The sequence below is a fragment of the Alligator mississippiensis genome, chromosome 11 (genome assembly GCF_030867095.1).
Source record: "Alligator mississippiensis isolate rAllMis1 chromosome 11, rAllMis1, whole genome shotgun sequence".
NCBI classification, from domain to species: domain Eukaryota; kingdom Metazoa; phylum Chordata; order Crocodylia; family Alligatoridae; genus Alligator; species Alligator mississippiensis.
This window is the reverse complement of record NC_081834.1, coordinates 7,707,261-7,731,017: the sequence shown is the minus strand read 5'-3', so window position 1 is coordinate 7,731,017 and position 23,757 is coordinate 7,707,261. Positions and strand designations below refer to the sequence as shown.

At 45.7% G+C, this 23,757-nt stretch overlaps 1 protein-coding gene across 2 annotated transcripts in view; it reads right to left on the bottom strand.

Annotated features, from left to right (window-relative positions):
• The window catches only part of ADAMTS17 (ADAM metallopeptidase with thrombospondin type 1 motif 17), a 261,444-nt gene that overhangs the window by 21,295 nt on the left and 216,392 nt on the right, over positions 1 to 23,757 (bottom strand). For both annotated transcript variants that reach the window (XM_019477538.2, XM_019477539.2), the window contains 2 exons: positions 11,218 to 11,422; positions 4,490 to 4,642 (listed from right to left, as the gene is read on the bottom strand). In XM_019477538.2, coding sequence (XP_019333083.1) covers positions 4,490 to 4,642; positions 11,218 to 11,422 — 358 coding nt within the window. The remainder of the gene's footprint in view (positions 1 to 4,489; positions 4,643 to 11,217; positions 11,423 to 23,757) is intronic.

Here is a 23,757-nt window from a genome sequence, read left to right as displayed (position 1 = left end):
ATTCTCCTGGGATGAGTTACCTGCAGCCGGCATTTCACAGGCAAAGAAAAAGATGGTAAAGAAACTGGTGGCTGTTTCCATGCAGGGAAGACAGGTGGCTATAGGTAATTTTTCAACTGTGCTTTTATCATTAATGACATAATTTGGCAGCAAGAATATTTTTCACATTGCACTTTGCCAAGCCATTCCTTACCAGGGCTTTGCAATTTGTTCCAGTCAGCAAGCAAATCCTGGTCTGTATGTGCCCTACTGAGATGCATGCCAGCCAGGTGTTTGGCATGGAAAGCGGTTAAAGAAGGGTTTGCCTTTAAATCTCTCTCTTTCCCCCAGTAGATACTGAGCTCAGATTATCACAGGTTTACAGGTTTCTTGAGGGCCCCTGACCATGGCACCTAGTGCACAAAACCCAAAGATCCTGCTCACCGCAGCAGGCCCAGTTCCAATCTCAGATGCATCGGTGTGCAAGTCTGGAGTAACTCAGCTGGCTAACTTCATTTGGATTTGCACTGTGGTAGGCTGAGCTCAAGATCTGACCCACTCTGATGCATGAGATCTTTGGGTTTTGGCCAATGGATTCTATGGAAGAATGAAAACCAATGACATCAGGTTAACTGGGATAAGAATATAGCCCAGCAGATGCATCTTTCTTCATTTAAAAGACTTTTCCTCAGACTATGAGGGTCTAAAGCCATAGCCACCAAGCTGAAAACGTGCCATCATGAAAGTCAGCCAAGACCATTTTCTTTTACCCCGTAAATCCAGCTTCCACGACAATCCTGCCAGAACAACACAACTCAAAGTGGAACCGGGAACGCTGGATCGCTTGATGGCCCTGTTGACTCCACAATGACAGCAACAGTCACAAGACAGAGCTAGAAAATGCCAAGATGTAAAACAGACTATGAAAAAAAATAAAGGAAAGGGAAATAAAAGTTAATTCCCTAAAATCCTTGCGATAAATCACAGCCTTGCTCTTTAAATCTCCCATGCTCCAGTTATTCCCTGAAAGTGTCCAAAAGCCAACTGGAAAAGAACCCAAGGAAAATACAGGACTAGCCTGCATTGCACCTGAGTGACCTCACAACAACTTTATTGGCAGGTTAGGAAGGCAGGGAATAGATAGATATTAGGGGAGCTGAGAAACAACCCTCTTGGACTGTTTAATCTCAGGCACTACTTGAGATTTGTCAGCACCATGGCAGGACCCACACATTCACTCGACATACTTCCACACCAAGTCAGATATGCATTGCTGTGCAATTCAGGACATATATTCTCACCGCATGAGTCACGATGGACTCGGGATAGAGAGCTGACCTTGCAGGCCATTCTCCCAAATGCAGCCCAGCACATGCAAAAAAAAGGTATATCAAGTTTCCTAATAAGTTTTCCTGACAATGGTGTAGGCAAGGAGAAAGAGCTGCACATCCCCCACCTGCTTTTTTGCAGAGCACTGCAATGCACCTGATCATCTGTGACCCAAAATGAAGTTGCCCAGAAGCACATTTTAAGACAGGACAATGCATCAGCATACTTGCTGCTAATGGAGAATTACAGGGCAAGCTCATTATAATAAGCCCCCCCAAGGGACAGGAGAAGAATTCATTAAAAGAAGGTGCTTGCTATCATATTAATGAAAAAAAAATGAGTTTGTGCTGTTGGAATTGCTAGAAGTGGACATTTGTTTTAAACAGGGTCTGCTACAGTAAGCTTGTGCTGTAATCCTTGGTACTGCTGCAACAGCTGGAGCCTTTTTAAAAAGCTCCAATTGAGAGCAAAGTGCTGGGAAACTAGTACAATATCCAGTGAGAAAATGTTTAACTGCCCAGCTTTCAGTTGACATCAAACTGCTTCAAAGCAGTGATTTTGTGCGTGCTCTCGTGTGTTTAGCTGCGTGAGCAACACTTCCAAGAAGTGCTGATGTAGGCAGAACAGAGCACTGGCAATGATGTTTTACAACCGTGGTGTACATTTTATAGAGCTTGCTAATATTTAACTCTCTCAAACTTTCTGTCCCCAAACAGCAACATTTCTCCCTAAAAAGGGCCAGTTACTGGGTTATATTGGCCAACAACAGGATGCGTGATGCCTGCTGTGGCTTTATCACACAGCTTAAAACCTGAATGAAAGCCTCTGCAACCCTCATATTGCTGCTGCTGGAGGCAGACGGTGCATGAGCTTTCCTGTTGCTCTTCCCTCTGGGAGGACCCAGAACGAATGAATTGCAAAGACCAATAAGCTAGAATAAATCATCATTGCTCTCAGGCACATGCTAAATTCATCATATTCATTATCTGCTATAACGGTGCACAATTCCCAACTATTTAGCCCAGAGTATCTGCATGTGCCTGCCAACCTCTTGATCGGTTTCCGTTCGCATCACACCATGCCGTGTTCTGAATCGGTGTAATCGGTAAATACACGATCATTTCATATTCCTCCCTATACAGGAATCCCAGTCAATTTGTACTCTGAAACGCTTGAAGATCCTGAAAAAAAATGTTATTTCACCTGCAAATAGACAGGGATTCTTTATTGTGGCCAGTTCTCCTGGGTTACGTGCGCCAGGTTATGATAAAATAATGTTCAATACGCTAACTCTTCTAGGATACATGGTCCTGGCTCGGCTTAAACGCCGTCCTATTGTATGTGGCAGGTCCCTTGCGCGTTCTCCAGTGTTAACACCATTTGATTCACATAAGCTGGCTACCTGAGGGGATATATTTACAAATATTTTAGTAGTGATCATAATCTAAAAAATGCTACTGCAGGTAGGCCAATTGGCCCATGCTGGGCCTCTATTGCACTGGAGTTTGATCAGTAACAACAACTATTAAACTCAGGTTTTTGGAAAGCAAAGTGCCTCTACTGTGGCCCAGCAGTTTCAGCACATGCCGTACATTCCTGAACACAAAGTAGGCTTTCTGTTTAACGAATGGTACAGTTGCAAAGATAAGATAAAACAGAGCTGGAATATAATATTCCTGGGAAATGTCAGTCCCTCGCGCAAACACGCAGGCAGTAATGTAAAGACATTTTGTTGGTTCTAGAGTCAAACTTTGAGATCTCAAGCAGCTTATCTCAAGCACAACCGCCTTTGCCTATAAGGACTAGATGAAAAAAGGCACGCATTCTGCTCAAATTTACTTCAACGTACGTCAAAGCATGGGTTTCAGCGGGGGTAGAATCTGGACCTGAGGAAGGGATTCCCGGATGTGGCCATCTATTAAATGTGTCATGAGTCAGGGATCAGACTCGGCACGAGCTGGCGAAAGGGCCACACAAGGTGGAGAAGGTTGACAAAAATGCAGAATTAGTGGCTCGGTGGTATTACTGCGCTCTGAGTCAAGAAATTAAGCAGTGTTTCGCATACTGGTGTGCAGGCAATCATGTGCTGGTGATCAAATGAGATCCATTTGCACAGTACTAGATCCAGCTTTGTTCTGATGCAATAGGGTGGCAGGTTCTGTGTGTCGGGTGGGGGCGAGGGGAGAGAAAGCACTGCTAGTTGTATGCGTCAGAGGACCAGGATTTGGCCGTCTGTGCTTTGAGTCTCCTTTTGGGAAGGATTTCCTGAGCCGGTCCTTTCCAAACGTCTGCATAAGAGCAGTCCTCCCAAACTTTTGGGCTTGTCAGTCAGATGCCAGATAGTTTGAGGACACAATCACTAGGCCAAACAACTTGCTTCTGTTGGCTCGTGTCCTACTTCATTTCTGCTAACCCAGCCCTATTGATGTCCAAACCCGAAGCCTCACTAGCCGGTGTTCAGGAATAAGGCCCTCACTCCTATTCCTGGGAGGTCAGTCAGGCCAGGGTGGGACATCCCCCCCGGCAAATATTTTTTCATTAATTCTGCCATTCACTTGCCTTTCTGAGACCCTGATTTTTCCCCTTCCTCTGTATAGTGAAGAGAGGGAATGTCTCAACAGAGGACAAGCCAGCCTCGGTTTTGGACAGTGCCTTGTCCCCACTCACTACACCGAGGGGATGGTTTTCCCCCTGGGTGGCTGTCTTGGCCAAGCTCTCAAACAGAACGGCGAACTGGCTTGTAAACTGTGTGGATCCTTCACTCCCTTCTCCAGGGTTTGGAGGGAGGTGTGCCACCAGCGTAAGGTGCCCTAGCACCCTGGTAAAGGCAGTACGCGTGCATGGCATGCTTTCCAACAGGCAGCCTTGGGGGCTGGAGGACACAGAGCAACTCGAATTTCCATCTGCTGCCCGGAAGTGGACACCCTAACCCTCCATTTTACTTTAGTGACCAAGTTTCTAACACTCTTTGCAACCATTAAAAAAATGATATATGAACCAACTGAGATAAAGACTAACCTTCTCCAGAGTGTCAAGATTAACGGGGATCACACTTCTACTACTTTCTTTGCACTTCACTTTGACAATGAAAACGCACTTTCTGGGTCTCGTGCTTTAAATGGATTTTGGACCCGAAGTCCAAGCAGCCAGGCTGCAAATGCTACGTGGAGATCGCTGTTACCTTAGACCAGTCTCCTGTTTTCCATTCGTAGCAGCCTGTGTGATCTTCGCACTCCTCCTCGTCCCTCGGCCTGGTGGCTGCGTCGCATTTTCCTTGCGAATTTGTGCACGTTACTGTTCTCTTCTGGATGCCCTTGCCGCAATCTGCCGAGCACTGAAAAACAATAAGCATTATCTTCAGCTTCTGTGTATTGTGCCAGCTAAGAAACAATCAGCTCTCAACTCAGCTTTGACAATAGAAAAATGGAAATTTTGCTTCAGCAAAAAATGTAAACATTCAAAGTTTTATTATGTGGAAGTGCTTTTGTGGCATTTTAGTCCCCCCTCCTTGCCAAGTCAGGACATTCTCAAACACATTGGCAACATCTTTTTGTTTGCAGACATGTGGGTTTTGGATCAAACAGAGAAAAGCAAAAATGAGTAACACATATATTTTTTCAATGAATGGGAATAAAAAAATCAATAAAAGGCAGGGCTTTTGAGAAGCTGGAGGTTCTTTAAAATTTTTTTTTTTAAAAATGGCTACTTTGCAACCAAAAAAAGATCATCTGAAAAATTTAAGTCCGGTCCATACAGGACCTGGTGTTGTACAAGGTGACTTTTAAAACTGTTCCTTTAGCAATTTTGTTCTTAATACTGAGAAAGGCCCCACTGATCAAGGCACGTACAATAGGGAACCTGTCACCTCCCTTGAAATCTCAGGAAAACTTAATAAAACTTTTTAAAATCACAATGACACCAGTCCAAATCCTTGGGAACATGGTGTGGTTAGTGTGATCTTGTAGTAATATTGTTCAGAAAACCCTGCACGACACAGTCCTTCTATCACACACCATGCATGGACCCGACTGATGCTAGTCACTGTGCTCTCACACCTGTGTTAGGAGCAGATGACAAAAATGTGCGCGCGCTTCTCTTTTTGTTCAATAAAGCGGATTTTAGCAGATGTTACTTCTAAAAAGCGGCCGATCACACAAACCGTATGATCCCAGGGTGGTATTCTTTCAGCCTCCTGCGTGCCCTGCTCTGCCATTAATTTAAAACGACGTCCAGCAAGCTGCAGCCGCGCACGGACGACCAAACAATCGACAGGGATCAAATGCAGGCTCTCCAGCACCAGAAGGCCGTAACGCTTCTGCTTTACACAAGTTGGGAGCTCTGGGAGAAGGCAGCTGGTAGAGTTTCAGAGAGCAGCCGCAAGAGGGAGACATGATTACAAGCATTAGGATGATGAGATCCACGTGTATGCAAGTGGGCAGCTGTGGTCTATTTGTTTTTTGAACTTCTTGACTTCTATGGAAGTTCTGCCAGGGCTCCTCGGGGCATGGGAATATTTGAGCATCCATTACCCAAGCCCCTGGACACCTGGAATGGTGGTCGGAAAGTTTTGCCCCTACTTCAGAAGCTCTCTGTGGGACCCGTCGTAGGTAGGAAGGGGGCGGCGTTACAATCTCAGGACTGAAAATCACTGCTTTTAATTACAGCTTCTCCAGCAAAGAGACAATGGAACAAAGGGACATTGTTATTGCTGTCTGAGTTGTGCCAACGAGCAGCAGCACGTCTGGTCTTCCTACACCCCATTTCCCTGCCAGTGCAGTGGTTAAAAGGAAAAAAAACCCCAACCCACTGGGGACAGGTGGGTCGAAAAATGATATATGAACCAACTGAGATAAAGACTAACCTTCTCCAGAGTGTCAAGTTCTCCCCCTTAGGGGATCTGCATGGAAAAGACAGTTGACTTGACACTGAATAAATAGAGGAGATATGAGATACGCTGTGAGGTCTTTTGAAAATATTCCAACAAACTTCTCCATTCAGGGGGTCTGTGCTGGGAACAAGCATCAGCTTGATATATGTTACATCAACTGGACAAATCTCAGCATGCCTGTCTAACTGTCTTGAAAATACAATCCAGGCAGTTGTGACCTGCTGGCCTTGTTGAGGACATGAATGACAAGTGTTTATGAGCTGGCAAGCGAACAGATGTGCCTTTCAATACTTCACCGCAACTATCAAGTGGCTTCTTTCAAAAAAGAGAATCCTTACATTTAATTTACTGTGCGCTGCTCCTTTGTGTACCCTCCTTATGGATGCAATGTCTTTATAGTGAACACAATCCTGGGATTCGACCAGTTGCTGGGATGATGTCCTTCATGCAGGGCAGAGAGCTCATGAAGGACATCATTACAAATGATGGACAAACTGAGGTGCTGGACTCCTTTGAGCCCTGAAGCTGGAGCTTTCCAGGTGTCATGGAGCTGCCCTGCATTACACAGGATTTCTTCAGCTGTGGATTAGTATTTCCCAGAGACATGCAGAATGACATGAGGGAGCAGAATAACCTCTTCAGGGTTGCATCCTCTCATCATGAAGTCCAAAACATATATTTTTAGCTTCTCAAATGAACCAATTTACCAAAAGTAATCCAAGCTGAAGGAGCACCATTTACAATGTAAGAATTGTACAGCAAGGGAAGTTTAGGTTGGATATTAGGACAAAATATCTCACTAGGAGGGTGGTGAAGCTTTGGGATGGGTTATCTACAGAGGTGGTGAACTCTCCATCTTTGGAGGTGTTTAAGACGCAGGTAGACAAAGCCTTGGCTGGGATGATGTACTTGGGGCTGGTCTTGCTTTGAGCAGGGGGTTGGACTAGATGTGACCTCCTGAAGTCCCTTCCAGCCTGAATTTTCTGATTCTAACTTTCTCAGTGGAATTTCCCACTCTCTGGAAAAAGGCCACCAAGTCTTTCCTTCAGTGGTTATGTCCTTCACACATCTACACAACATTCACTATCTATGGATGACATTATCTTTTGTTAAAAAAAGGTGTCAGGAATACACGCAAGGGTGATACATCAACGATCTCCTTTCTAATTTCATACTGCTACACACATCTTCTGACCTTTAATAAGAACATTTTTTTACATACTTTTCCCAAAGGTTCTAGGTAGACAGAGCCTTCTGGTCCAGAAATACTTGCAACTGTTGATTATTTCACCTTAAATTCATTAACAAATCTACCTGGACAAAAACTGAAATTATTGTATAGAGAAGAGGGACAAAATCTGAACTTGATACAGCCCTGTTGGCAAACATGTAGCACAGGCCTCTTCATATGAGGAAATGAGAACATTTTTCATCTGATTCTACCCTACCTCCCGAATGGTAGAAAACTTCACCTTTTGTAACTACTCTCTATTTTTGGTCATTAAAAATGGATTGAGCAGCACTTTATCCAAAATAATTCCAAGTGTTTGGCACCAAAAAGGGAACTTAATTTTTTTTCCACACTAAAGATTGTCTTGGATTTAGCTTTGAGAACGTGTTTTTTGATTGGAGACCAGACTTCAATTTGCTCGTTATTCAACTATTTTTGTTTTGTAGCCAAAAAACCAAAATAATTCATGAGAAAACTGGTTCATAACATGATATCACCATTGCAATATTGCGTTTTTCCACCACCTCAGTTTAAAATTTTAAAGATTTAATTGATTTTCAGCCAAAATGCTACATATGTGCTTAAACTTCCCAACATGACTCTGGCCTTTATAGGTTACCTGGTGGTAGCTTAAAATGGGCCACCTGACAGCAAAAACATGTCTAAAAAGGATTAACCTCAGAAAACAATTGGCTAGCAATTATAAATCCCTAAACTGTAGAGGAATTTAATAAAGGAAAAATAAATCTCTCACTTCCATACAGTTTAGGATACATATTTTTGATGCAACTGTTCAGCTGACTTGTGCTCTGATGGATCCCTTATGTAGTTTGAATTACACTCACCTACCAAAAGGAAGATGCAGACACTTTTCTAACTGAGAAAGGGATCTGTGACAAGAGGCCACATCTACTTAGAAAACAGGAGGAAATTTTAGGAGGAAACAATGACAACAGCACCATCATAAAGCAGCATTGCTACCACTCAGCAGGCCCACTACCCAGAAATGGTTTATTTCTGTAATGTATAAAAGGTCCTCGAGCCTGGACAGGTGATATGACAGTAGTATTAAAAAAAACTGCAGACAATAAAAATGCAAACCTGGCTTCTTCTCTCACCTGGTAGAGAAGGATCTGGTAGGGAATCAGGGGTGAGACTCTACCAGTGAGAGCAACACCGGTTTGGCTGTTTGTCTTCATCCATCCTTAGGTAGCTTTACTATGAACCCAAACAGGCTAATACCTGCTCCCCTGCCATCTGGCGGCAAGGGACTGTAATCACTGCCTACTGTGTGAGCAGGACGTCTGGTCCTCAACCTGGTATAATTTACATCTACATATACTGTAAAACCAATGCGAGTTATGCTGCGTTTTACGGTCATTTGCCCATGCCCTCAGTGTCTTTCTCTACATGGGAATGGGAAAAAGAGATGAAAGGGGTTAGAAGAAAAAGAGTCTCTCTGAAACATTAGCAAGTATGAACAATGTTCCACTGAATAATCATGTACAGGCTTGGGACTTTAAACCCTCACCTGTCAAACAGGAGACTTCCTGCCCTGCAGGTGATTACAGTTGAATAACAATGCCCCTCTGTTAAAATCACCCCCCACCCCATCCTTTTCTCCTGCAAAACAGCCGGGATCCTACAGTTCTGTAACTGTGAGCCCAGTTGTTAGGCCACTATATTGCCAAAATTATTCAACATTACACAGATTGGCAGGGGAAGAGCAAACTATGGAAAACAGGGAGAGGAAAGAAGCATCTTTTCTTCACAGATTTTGGGTATGCCCTGGAACACAGATGTTCTGGAGATACCTCAGTGCGACGCTGAAGACGATCGGGTCTTTTTTATCGTTAAGATAAATTTGGCAGGTTGCGCATCCACACTAATGGTGAACTCCTACAAGTGGCTCTGCAACATTTTCAGACTTGGTTGAGAATCTGAGTGTGGAAACTTGTTGAAGAAACCAATTTCCGTGAGGTTTAAAGGACAAGAACAAACTCAGTTAAAACACAGGCTGGCATCTTGCATATATTTCTATACCTGTGGGGGTGTAGGTTGTAGCCGTGTTGGCCTAAGGGCATAGGCAGGCAAGGTTCTTTGAGTGAATCTGGTACCTTTTATTAGACTAACATAATAGGTGGAAAAAAATATTTTCCACCTATTTAAGTTGGTCTAATAAAACATATCAGATTCAACCAAAGAACCTTGTCTTTCTTTACCTGCGGCAGGTACTGGTCCAGTGGATCCTTTTTCTTGTTCCTGGTCCGCTAATTGTTAGGTGGAATTTGTAAATGATTTCAATCCGGCTCGATTTTAACAAAGAGAATGCAGGCAGCATTTTACTTAGCATAAGTCAATGCAACAGTCATCAATATTTAACAGCCATATGCTACTGTTTGCTGTTTATAGTGGGGTTGAAGCACTGTTGCAGTCCTGATGGTCCAGGGAACTCATGACAGGCAAAGGTTTTTTCCGTGATATCATTTAATGGATGAACTGTATAGTTGGGAGAGTTGATGGACAAGGTTTGAGGCATACAGCACCCTTCTGCTCTGTGTCAGGCAAATGCTGTGTGTACAGACATACCCCAGGTCTTGTATCTCAAGACACACATATGGAGGATGACATGCTCAAAAAATTGGTGCTCGCGGCATTGCAGGTGCACATACAGGAGGTGGGTTGAGGCCTAAATCATATCCTGGGTCCAATTAGCACATGGGACCCCACTGAGCTCAGCTGCCCACAGGGGGAAGCCATAATGGCCAGGGAGATCATTATACAATTTTCAGACTTCTCTGATATCCCCCACTCCAAAAATATTCTCACCGTAAACTCATCTCTTAGCTTCTCTGGATTATTTTAATTATGCAGATATTGTTTCCCTTTGTTCCACTGCTGATATTGAAAAGCTCGTTATTCTGCTACAAGATGTCTGACATTTTTATTACACATGTAATTTCTTTCATGTGTCTATTCCTCTTGGGAACGCCGTGAAACACATGGCCTGACATAATTCCTATAAATTAATGTATAAAATAGCAGCTCAGTATTTGCAGGACAAAAGAGGTGTTTCCTTATGTCCAAGATAGATATTTTTTGTTTGCACTTTATTTTTAGGACACATTAATAAATACCTTGAGCTAAGATTCAGAAATGTTTTAATAGGCAGCCAAGAAATTATTGCAAGTTGCTATACAATCAACAAGGTCAAGAGCTTGCTTCTTAACCATCTCTGACGCATGCTACCGATGCCTGTAGCAGACATAAAACTGCTACTGATAATAATTCCTTGACCCTTTCATGCTGTGTATAAATGTACCCGTCATATAAACTGCAACCATGTTTGCTAGATTTATGGATCCTACAAGCTAGGGAAAAGAAAAATCCAAAGGTTGGGTGAGCTAGAGCACTGACAGTGCACTTATCCAATGCTAATTTCATATTCCAGATGATCAGATCCAAAAGACCTGACACATTAGGTGAACTCCCGGTCATGGTGCAGCAAAATGCTTCTCCTTCACAATTGTGGTTGAAGACTATAAAGACACGTATAATATTGCCTGGTAATAGCAATGAACCTCAGCAGGGAACTCAGTGGTGCAGGACGCACCCCTCAGCTCTGTACAGATGATCTAAATTAATCATTGTACCAATTGCCCATTTAGCACTGACCCTACCTAACACTTAAGCATGTGCTTAACTTGCAGCACTGCTGGATGAGGCCCAGAGCACTCAGCACCTGGATTTCTGCATGCAGCCTGGTTCCCCCTTGAGATCCAGTTCCTACCTTGGACCACTCCGATGCCTCCCAGATAGAAAGGCAGTCGCGGCCCTCGCAGCTCTGAATCGTTGCTGGTTTGTGGCCAAGGCAGTAGAGGTCTCTGGTGTTGACGTAGGTGCCGTTCTGCAACTGGTACACACAAGTCACTTCCCGGTGCTGGATGCCTTTCTCACAGGTGGCCGAGCAGGGGCTCCAGTGGCCGGTCACCCATCTGATAAGAAGACAGATAAGAAACGTAAGGAGGATGGAGCCCGGCTCTGTGCTTGGGATCCCTGAGAAACAGGCTACCCATCCAAGGCCCAGACCGCACAGAACCAGGAATTACAAGCATGCACCTTTTTCAACTAAAGTCTGCGGTACGCTGGAAAGGGCCCGGCGGATGGCCATCTGGCATGTGTGCTAGTGAGTCTAATGTGCTCAGCATCCCAGCCACTGCTCCGTTTAGCTCATAGGAGACTTGTTTGCAAAACTCCTTTTCCACTGTTCAAGGGCAGGCAACCCTGACTGCTTGCAAGTAATGCCTCCCTAGAGCAGCACCTAACTGAACCACTGGTGTAGCCCTGTTGGTTCTAGCTCCCGTTCAGAGTGGCTGTAAATACTCCCCTTCCCAGGGCTCTGTGTCTGACTGCCTGTTTGATTAGGACACTGTCTGTTTTGAAGTTCAGAAGCCCTAAAAATGTTGGCTAAAGGACCACGTTCCTCCTATTAGCATATAGGAGCGTAACAGCTACAACTCAACCAGTCTTTAACAAGACAAGATTACACTTCCCAAAGGGCTCCCATTGTGTTGATTCAAAGCAGATGTGGTTCAAACATTCGAATCTGGATGACTTTTCTCCCCTTAAAACATCCTCCATTATTTTAAGGTTGCTTCTTCTTTTAGCTTGTTTCTAATGCCATTGTTTCCCCTTAACAACAAGCTGGGCTGAGAGTAAATGAAGGTCTTTTTGAAGGTCTGTTGGGCAACTCTGGCATGTGCTGGGACTCCTGCAAAATATGGAGGGTGCTGGTGCTAAGAGTATTTACACAGGTTAAGTAGGCCTGTTACCAACTCATAGAGCCTGGCTTGACATCCATTAAGGTCAATGGGAAATAAATCTAGCCCCTCATGTGGACACTAGTCTCTGCCAGACCAGAGCCAAGATCAGCTCCAAGATGAGGCTTTTTTCCTCCTGCAGCTGTTGATATTCTAGTCGGAGGCAGATCTACCCCCAAACTAAGCACAATTATGGGTAGCGCTGCTCCGGGGAACAATGTGATAACATCTGGGAAGAATCTGGGTTTCAAGGTGGGCGGGGGGGGTCTTTTATAAATACATAAAAAGCATCCATCTTAGCACTTCCTGCAATCTGGCAGTGAGGAAGATGTTCCCTCTAATTACAGGCATTCCTGGACTGAATGAAAGCCTGGAACAACAAGGGGCAAAGGCAGGTTTCTCTGAGAGTTGGTTTGCTAGGCTGTTATTGAAAACTGGGAGGGAGTCTCTTCCTTGTCACCTGATTTCTAGGTTACTAATGGCCATCTGTGGCTCAGAGAAGTAAGAAGATTCCTCAAAAATGTGCGGAGAGCTCTAACAGGCGGGAGCGGGATGCATATCAAGACTCTTTGGAGCAAGATTATTTTTTTTAAATGTTGGTTAAAAGTTTACTTTTCCAAAAGGAAGGAAAAGAAAGCAGAAGGATCAAATGCTGCCGCTCTTCAAGGGAAAAACCAAGAACATTACGACAAGAGCTACAGACACACAATTATCCCACGTCCTCGTTGTTAATCCATTTGTCAACTGTTATCAGGGACGAGCACAGTGCTGGTGAGCTGAAGGTCACTCTTGCAGCTAAGGCAGAAACCACTTAGTTTGAGAAGGGCACGGGATGGGTTGAGATATCACAGATTGGCCACCCGCTGTCTGCCGTGAAACAGGGGCCTCAATCAGATGTTTCTGTGTGTTAAAGTAACGGACAATGAATTGGTGGTGAAAACAGCCTGGGAGACATGAAAAGGATTTTGCTGGATGATCATTTTGGAGCCTCTCCTCATCCTGGTATTCTTCTAATGGAATGGGAAAATGCCAGCTAAGTCATCTGATCTGGAGACAAGATGGACAAGACTAGCCTGGCCCATGGAGGCTATTAACCAGCCTCCCACCGATTTGACCCGGGGCTGGGGGCTGTCACTGCGCAAGAAGTGGAAGGGCCTAACTGGGCAAAAGAGCCGGTCCCCGAAGGAGAAGATGAGGAGGAAGGAGGCCACGGGGTCAGGAAAGCAGCTGTTCAGACCCCGTTGAACTAATGTCCACATCTGACTGCAATCTACAGCAACTGGCAAAGGAAGGAGAGGAGAAAATCAGAGATAAAAATGCTTTCTTGGCAGAAGCTATCCCGACCATGTTCCTCTGGGATGGGTGGCTTACGGACTGCCAGTTATTTCTGAGATGCTGTCAACAGTGAGGTCATGGCCTGACTTCAGCAAAGGGGAGCAGCGGTTTTGGTGTTTTCTGTTGCTTTGAATGAGAGAAACCCACCTCCTTTTCCCCCCTGCCCAGCAGGTGGGACATAACAGAGTGGCAGGAAACTGCCACGTAAAAGAGTGAACATCGCTGGTATGAGAAGGATCAGCACAAGGCGCCTGATCCAGTCCCCAAGCAAAGTCAGGGGAAAGGTTGTGGATCAGGTCCCATTATGCATTTCAAATGCGGTCCCTAAAAGTGATCTCTGATAGCAGATCCAAGTAGTAGTGATGAACACAGATGTGATTTCCGATCTGTTTTGGGACCCGAGGGCTTATCAGATGGCTACAAGAAAGCAGGAGCATTATTTTCACATTGGTCAAATAGGAAAGAAGGTGAAAAGCAAGTAACAATGGGCAGCTTTACAGCACCGCAGCGTCTTGACCAGCCTTTCCCAAGCATGCCCTGCCCGCCTGGTCCTGCACGCACGCTCCAAAACTGAGACACGTTCGGTGACATCCCTCTCTACTGCTCTCAAGATGCAGTTTGGAGCCTGCTTGAAAACAGCCGCTGGAGCTGCTCTCAGAGCATCTTTGCTACCCTTTGAGTGTCCATACAACAGCAAGTGGACAGGGCACGTGCGGGGCCATCCCGCCCAGGACATCTGGTCCCCAGTCTCGACAGACCCAATGTGATCACAGCCAGGAAATGGGCTTTCCCTCGATGAGGGAAATCCATTTAAAATCAACTTTTTTTAAAAAAAGCCCCTCATGGAAGGGCAGGGCCTCCGCGAGTCTCTCTGTCCCGTTTCCCAGGGAGCACGATGCCCCTGCTTCAGGATAACAGGCGAGTTTCTCAATGACCCGTGTAGAGAAGTCATCTGCTTGCTTGCATCGCTGCTCTGCTGGAAACGGGTCAATGTGACAGCATCTGTCAGACTGCGTAAAGAAAGTTTGGCACAGGAAGTGAAGCTGTCACATTTGAGGGGGTTTTCTTCCTCCCTAATTTCAAAAGAAAATGAAAAGTCCTATTTCTCCTGTCACTGCTGTTGTTTTTGTGGTTGGGCTTTAACTGTCAGCTTGGCTACAAACCACGGACATCTTGGAAAGCAAAACCAGGAGTTTTTGTCCAGGTTTTACGGTGGACTAGGATGCTACCTTCAACACTAGCTTTCAGCGAGCCCCACCTGGGCCATCAAGTGGGCCGCATGGTGCTGAGACAGCAGTCACCTATGCACTGTTGTGCTGGCACGAAAGGAGGGATTTATCCCATTGAGAATTCGCTCCCTGCAACGCCCCCCCGGCATATGAAGTACGGCTGGGATCAAATGGATGCGGCATGAATATCCTCAGACTCCAGCCAATTTTGCCTGCTGGAATGGTGCTTCGGCACTGTGGATAGTCAAGCATAAGTTATAGTGACATGAAGGCTGCTCTAGCTTCAAGACTGGAGCTACTCCTTAATAGATGGAGACAGCTGTCCTAATGCCACCATTGCCCTCCACCACATACCCAGCTCCTCTACTTGTTTGCCACAGAGCACCTCGGCTAGGGAACGAGGTCCATGATAGCTGACATTGCTCAAGACAGCCAGATGGGTCCTTATTGCTCTTTTAGCAGTCTGGTGCTTCCCTTACTCCCAAACACTAAGGCATGTATTTGGCCAACATCCCATTGCAAACCAGTCTCCTCATATAGTCCTACAAGATCCAGGAGCACTAGGGAACACCTAGCATTCAAGGTACTTACAGTCTCCAAAAGTGAAGGTTTGCTTTTACTGAGAATATGAGTCCAAACGCACTAACACTAATGTACTCCCATCTGGACGCAGGGATGAACTTTTACAATGGCTCTACTGATCAATAGTGTTCAACTTACTCTTTCACTACAGACTATTTCTAGGGCTGATTCAGCAACTTATTTAGCATGTTTTAAAGGGGGACATCATAATAATAGCTTGCGTGCGGGGCAAACTTTTGCCTGGCTTGGACTACACGATCCTCGAGATCCCTTGCACTTCTGTGCCTAACCAAAATGACTTGCCCAATGTCTGACTTGTAGATCACATCTCCCAGTCCTCTGTCTTGGGCCTTGACCAGAACTCGGTTGCGTTGGACTTCACCGCTTCTGTACATTATAAAGTTTCACAGTCTTAAAGAGGGTGCAACTAGTGTGCTTCTGCAGCAGTCTCAGGACCATGCTTCTCAAGACTGCTCTGCTCATCTGCTCCTGTTCTGCGTGTGCTAACCCTGGAAATAAGGACATGAAGCTGCCCCAAGAGCTCCCCTCGCCATTCTCCATCTCCCAAGTTCTTGAGATTGGTGGTGAGCAGGCAGAAACCACCTCATATTCCCTTTGACCTGTGCACAGAAAGCAGAGCTGAGCAAGGTGTGCTTAATAGCAGTGCTTTGACACTGCTGCAGAAGCAGGACAGATGTGTCCAGTGTGGCCCAGTTTCTGTTGAAAGCCAGAGGAAAGAGATGCTTCATTTCCTTTGTGACTAACAACCTCCCCCTAATACGACCCTTAGCATTTCCACAGCATCTCTCATCTGTTGGCTCCCAGAGTGGGCTAGGATCATTCCCTCCCTTTCACACGAGGAAACTGAAGCATGATGCAGTGTCTTGGCTACTTATTAAGGGCCTTGTCCACTCAAACCCTATGGACAAGGCCAATTTTTTCCCCTAAAGGAGCCAACATGCCAAGCATCCTTCCTCAGGCTCAGGCTCTGCAGTGGCTGTTTGAAATGTAAGACATCCCACAGTACATGTATAAAATCTGGGAAGCAGCACCATGCAGAGATCTAGCGTGTGATTAATGTGCAGACTTAGTCAAACAAGCACCAGGCGCATATAAAAAGTGACACTGGGTAAACCCAATACAATATTCATGCCCATTCTTTCACTTTACAGATGAAAACACTGGAATGCAACATGCAGATGCCAAGCAGATGTTCCTTCTGCAAATCCAAAGCAAAATACCAAGAAACAACAATTAGTCTCAAATATAGTTTCTGGTAGGTTATGTGCCCAAGATCTGATTGGCTTGACTTCACATTTCTTGTGCCAAAGATCAGGATTCTGGTTAAAAAATGCTCGTCAGCTTAGAGTCTTCAAAATGCTGCACAAACCGTATACTTGGTTCAAATTGTGCAGACTGTCTGGAAAACGGATTGAGGATGCTCACTAAACGAGTGTGGCCAAGCTTAGAGATGGTGGAAGCAGATGCTACTCCACTGAGGGCATGTCTACATGTGCCTATTAAAGTTCAGCAATAAACTCTGGAGCTTACTGCTCTGGAATTCATTGCTGCTGGGTGCGTGTCCGCGCGTGAGCCCAGGGTTGCAGCACGTTGAGCCGGGTCGGAGGAGCGGGGTCAGCCTGCCAACATGGGGCTGCTGCCTTCAGCTCAATGTGTTGCAGAGTGGCTGGCTGGGGCTCGAGGGTGCTTAGTGTGGGGCTAACTGGCAGGCAGCTCCTGTACTGAAGCACCCTCATGCCCCGGCCACCTGGGTCAGTGTCTACACGTGCACTGCTGCGGAGATTTTTACTCTGCAGCAGGATAATACTTGTATGCACGAGTACTGTCCTGCTGCAGAGTAAATTAGTTTACTCCAGCCTAGTGGGGGCACATGTGTAGATGCCCAGATATTTACTGTACAGCTAATTAGTCAACTGGGTGGACAAACCTCTTGTGTGGACGCGCCCTGAAATTGGTGGATCTGCAGCTCCCTTCCTACCAACTCTGAATTCGATCTGTTCCCTACTCAGCAAAAAAACAGGATTCTGATTGTCTGAGTGTAAGAGGACTTTATCTAATGTGCCGAAGCAAGAGAGAGGAGAGAAGACTGTGACTTTTCACACATGGGGATTATTGCATGTCAACAGATTAACGGTGCACTTAATCTGTTATCCGCTTTGTGGTGCAGGTCCTGAGATACTTCACAGCATTATTGCATTAAGGCTTAACACTCATTCTCTGCTGTCAGCTAATAACCTCGTTCCTTCATTCAGCCTGTGCTTCCATAGGTCACTTTTGTTCATTCATAATGACACTGGAAGGCTTAACACTCTAAGGTTTCTAAAGCACTTTCTGATCCTCAGCGGCACTACGCAAATGCAAAGTATTATTTCAGGAGTCAAACCAGTGGCTGTGCTCACACTCGATAAAATTGCAAATGTTCTCAACACCTAGGTTTTAAGGCCTCCGCTTGGATCAGGAAGAAATTTCTTTCATGGACAATCACTGGAAGGTGCACAATGGGAGTTTTATGCATCTCCCTATAGCATCTGATGTTGGCTACTGTAAGTAATGGGATACCAGGCCTGAAGAACCAGGGGCCAGTTTGACTGTAAGTTGTAGAGCAGGGGTTGTCAACTGGGAATATGCGTACCCTCCAGGGTACTTAGAAAGGATGTAGGGGTATGCGCGGGTGGGCAGGCAGGCAGGGATGGAGCATGCCCTGGGGCACAGTGGCAGCTTCTCCCCCGGCACCTTCCCATAGTTTGCTTCCTACCTGGAGAAGGGGCTCACTGGGTGCTGGACACCGTCAGCCCCATGTGGCACACCGCAGCACCCGACCCTCCTCGCTCTCTGTGCCCGCTCTCAGGAAGAGGGCCAGGAGGAGGGGGGGCCGCAGTGCCCCTCCACGGGCCACACATGTGCTGCTCAGCCAGCAGGCTGGCAGGGTGGGGATCACATGTGGTGGCCGCCACCACCATCACCCCACACCACAGCTGTCGCACTGTTTTCCTGCGTCTGGTTGCACGTGCAGCTCCATGGGCTGCTGATGCACCTGGCACCTTGCGTGCTGCTCATCAGCAGCCCGTGGAGCTGCACGTGCGACCGGCCATGGGAAAGCGGTGTGGGGTGTGGCGGCAGTGGCGGCCACTGTGTTTGAGTTCCCCACACTATCTGGCCGGGTGGCACGTGTGCGGCCGCAGAGGGACACCGCTGCCCTTGCCCTCCCCATCCCTGGCCCTGCTCCTGGGAGCGGGCACAGAGACACACTCCCCCACCCCCATTCTCAATCTGGCCTCCCCAGCCCCTTCCCTCTCCCTCACCCCGTCCCTTCCCCCCACACACACCTACCTGCTGGGTATGTGTGCGTGTGCATCTCCGTGTGTGTGTGTACGTGCACGTGTCTGTGTCTGCATATGCATGTGTGTGTCTGTATATTTGTGTGTGTGTGTGTGTGTGTGTCCACTGACCACCCGCTCGCAGCAGGCACATGGCAGCGCGTGGTTCTTGGGACAGTGGGGTGCAGAGTCCAGCCTCTCTCTCAACATAAACTCGTTAGTTTTTCATCCATAAGAATATAAGAAATGCTATACTGGGCCAGACCAGAGGCTCATCTACCCCAGTATCTTGTCTCCGTGTCAGAGAGGGGAAGCTAAGGGAAGAAATACAGAAACACTGCAGAGGTGTCCACTCTAGCACCTGTATTTACTTTATTTCAATTTTATACCTACAATATACTCTGGGATAACTGATACATATACACCTTGCTCATGCAGATTCCCTTCTGTGTTCACAGACTCTTACAACTGACAGATCATATTGAAATTATCCCCATTAAGAGCTAGTCTTGAAGTGAAATCCTCATTAAAACTGAGAGCTATTACAAAAGGTGCTCCAGTTAAACCAAAAATATTGATGAGTCCTTGATCTTTTCTGACATCCTTAGACATCCATCGTTGTCCTCAAGAAAACTCATTTCTAAAGTCTTTAAGAGACAAACCTGCTGCCACTGGATTCCTACATTACGGCTGTTGACTAGAGTAAGAGTGGAGATGCAAAGGATTTGCTCTTTATTGATAGCACTGCTAATTAAATGCAAAGACTGCTGCCGGCTGCAAGCTCGTTGGAATGTGAAGCAGAACACGAGCATAATTACCATCCATGACAGACTGCCTGATAAGTAATGTCTATGCCTGCACGAAAATGAGATGCACACAGAGCATCCCTGTACATTTCCTATTGAATTACAACCCAGATGGGTTTCCCTGACTACACTGTCATTAGACCTGATGTACACACCTGGACACATCTTAAAATAAGCCCCCTTGTACCCCTCCCCCCCCCTTTTTTTTTTTACTTAAGCATTTTGCTTATAACAATGTCAAAAGTAATTTAATTGCTCTAACTTCAAACGCTCAGGCAACCCCTATTTTAAGTGAGCCATCTGTGTATATCATATATAGCATTTGGCTTCAAGTCATGTAATAAGAGTGCAACATGATCTCAGGGATTGCTTGAGACTTCAGCCTTTCTTTATTCATTTTCCCCTCCCAGGTGCTAACATTATCTTTGGTTAAAAAATGTGAGTGCTGTACAGGGAGTCACTTGAGACCCTCTCTCCCAGATCCAACAAGGGTTGAATGATATACATGACACAAACTCATCTTTCTCACAATCCTGCGGATGGTTTTATCTCCAGTCATTTTTAGTGTGCTGCACAGGCATTTCAGAGCTGGAGACTCCCAAATGGTGGCCAAGTTTTAAAAAGAGGGTGCTAGGTTTTCAAACAGAGGTGGTTAACCCCTGGAATGGCAGCTGTGGTTGCTGATTCAGCACTTCAGGGTGTGTATGTCTGTCTGCAGCTCTCCCGAAGGGCTGGGATAGTCAGGTCATGCAATCTGAGTAGAGAGCTGTGTAAAATCTCTGCCTCTTAAGTCTTCCTCAACCTCTGACCCTGGGTATCTCTTCGGAGGAGTCTGGGAGTGCTTTGTCTGATCTGCTTTGGCAACATTTTTCCAGGAGGGCCCTGGAGCAAACTTTAAATTTCCTTTGGAGGATCAGCTCTTGATCTGATCTTTCTACAGCGTGTAGTCATCATTAACCTAACAAAAACCATTTTACTAACTTGCCTGTGCCTGAAACAGGCTCCCTAGAAACACTTGGGTCCTGCACTGTTTTGTGTCTAAACTTGGGTCTAGCGGTTGCTTATATGAACCATAATTTGTTCGAAGAGCCTGCAGTCAAAGGTCTGGGTGAGATGCAATGAGGTATGTTGGCAAATACTTGGGTGGCATTAGAGGATAAGGAGAGCGAGGGCAACAAGAGTACGCTGAGGTTTTTTCATAGATTCATCGTTTCATACCATTTAGCAAAAGGGATCAATGCAACATTTTGCCTGACTTCCTAAGTATCACAGCCCAGCTATTCCTGTCTCAAGCCCTGCGTATGGTCATTACATGCATGCCCGAATAGCTCCACTAAGTGCATTTATTTACATAAAAAGCATAGCGGATACACACTTACACACATGAGCTAACACACACTCCATGTGTTGATTACTTTTTCCCCTCCCCTCCATGCCACTGGAAAATTAATGCCTCTGCATCTGCACTAAGACTTGATCTATGACACCTCTGAAGTAAGAATAGTTTAATCATTTTTATTATCCTGGATCCTGGATTACCCCCACTATTACTAAGTGAATAAAGGACACCAGGAAAAATGGTATAAAGTAAAATCACCAAACTTGAAATGTTGCTCAAAACCACAGACATCAAAACAATGCAGTTCCAGAATCTACTTGGCATAGGTGTTAATAGCCTCACTCAACATGTATTATTTTTTTCTGAACACTACATTATGCTATTTATGCCACAGGTGACAAAACTTCAGATCTAATCAGTGTTATTAAACCATAATTGGTAGCACCAATTAGCTCTGCGTCATGATGTTACAGTTGCTTTCAATGTTACTAAGCATATATCCCATGGATAAAATATCGTTTCTATTGAAATCATGGCAAAACTCCCAGGGACTTCAATGGTGCCAGGATTTCACCCCAGATTTTTTAGCAAACAGAAATGGAGAGATTTCCAAGAAATGTTGGTATTGATGCTTTGGTGTCTTTTGTGCAGAGCTGCTAAGGGAAAGGAAAGCATGTATAAATAGTTTACAAGTAGCCCTTTTGAAATCACTGAAATATGCAGGTCCTTTTCCACTCCCACATGCCATGATATGACATTTCTCAAGCTATTCTTTGTGCCTGAGCTAAGTTTGGGTCAAAATAATCAGGTGAGTCTTGATTTTGGTAGCAGGTTGTGCCACACCCAGTCACAAAAAGGTTTTTTTGGGGAAAAATACTAGGAATCTAGTACAATAATACAGCTGCTGATGCCGAAGGTCGGGCTCCAAAACTAACATTCTTGTCTGATTGCCTTTATAAACAGCACTCAGTAATTTTCCAGTACAGTAGTCATTCTACTAGCAGACTTGCCAACTCTCACTCATGTTGGTTTCTTTTTTTTTCTTTTTCTTTAGTGATTACCATTTTGACAGCTTTTATTTTCTTAATTTCCCAGGAATTATGAGATCAATGTAGGAAGGTTATTTGCTAATTTACACGGGGGGTGGTTCTTTTTTTAAAATTCATTTTTATGTTTCTTTTTACCCTCCTTCACCGATGATCTCAACAGTTATCCCAAAAAATCGAGTGAGCGTCATTCCTACCGGTGCCAATGATGGATGCTCCTTTGTCGATGATTAGTACTAGATCTACTAATCTATTTAGGTTCATTTATCCCTGCCTCGGTCCACCCTTATGGTAGCCTTCACAGGGGGTGGGTATGGAGTCCCACTGCGTTGGCATGCCAGGAGATCGTCGGCTTTTTCCTAGCCAAGCCCCGACTATAAGCAGTAGAGAGAGCCACGCACAGGTTTTCAGCCTGTGGAAGTTTGTTTCGCCCATAATGAAATATTAAGCTATATCCGCCTGCTAATCCTCCCTTGAGGATAAGTACTGCAGTTCAGCCTGCAGAGACTCACACCACACAGGCGCTCAGGAATGCATTAACTCTGGCAACACTGAGTAAAATGTGATAGTGGGGGGGGATCAGCAGGGAAAAACCACGCTGAAGGCTGGCCCAAGTGTTTGCACCCAGAGCAAACCAGAGGTGTCTCATGACTTCACGTACTGTAAGAACACTGAACGTACCGTTTCCCCAGCCAGTCTTCTGAAGTTATTTGGCACGAATGCGTCCAGTCCTGGCCAAGAAGTCCACCTTATTCCACTCCCTCTCACACCCACTGCCAACCCTGCGTTTGTTTAGCAAGAACTGATATACAGAGGTAGGGATTTGTTATGCCTAAATAATTAACCATTTAGCGGCAGGACACACGTACCTGCATACCAGTGACGCTGGAGAATCGCTCCCCTCCTTCCTTGTACTTTGCATCATTGGCAAGGTACCTTCATCTGGATTGTTGCTGGGTTTTTTTAATTTGATTTCTGTGGATAATTAAATATTCACCACTGGGCAGTGAGCGTGACTGTCTCCTTATGGTGGAAGGAGAAGTAGCAAAGCACGTGGTGAGAAGAAGACATGTTTGTCATAGGACAAAAGTTGCACGCGCAGGGGTGAGGACTGAGACTCCTTCCTGCTTCAAGAAGACTGTCTTCTGCCATTTGTCCAACAGGAGAACAGATGTTGCTGGGATTAGCTGTAGGTCCCCTATTTTTTCTGCAGAATGACCGCTGGGAGGCAGCATGGCCCACTCACTCGCATAGAAGTAACCAATGCATTACATGTTGGTCTTGGGTCTTGAACCAACTGGAGGGCCTCGTGGCAACGTGGTAGGACTACTTGTGGTGGGGTAGGTCCTGTAAAGTACCACAGTGTTGCAGTGTCCAGAGGAAGGTGAGTACAGGGTGCCTCAAAAACCTAGCCCCCACTGCCTTGTGGGTACTCCTTGGTTGGAGAAAGGCTAAGGGACATCAATGCACCCTCACCGCGGTGTTAGGCAGTCAGCAGAAGTTCTTACCCATTGCTTTCTGGCAGCGGCTGCAACCATCGAGGCCCTGAACATCTGGATTTAGTCTGGCATTTGGATTCTGTCTTGATGGTCCAAAGTGGGGAAGGTAGGTCTTGGGCAGCCTCCATACTCTTGCCTAGGTGTATATGTCAAAGGTCTTGGCACGATGGCTGCAGGACTCCAAACAAGTGGATTCATCAGGCATCTGACTAGACCTCTTATGCATACACCAGGATCCAGATGGTTGCCTACTATGTTACGTAGGTGTCATCTGAAGTAACCAGCCATCCCTCATCCTCTTCTGCAGACCTTAACACCAACTTCCAGGGCCCTTTC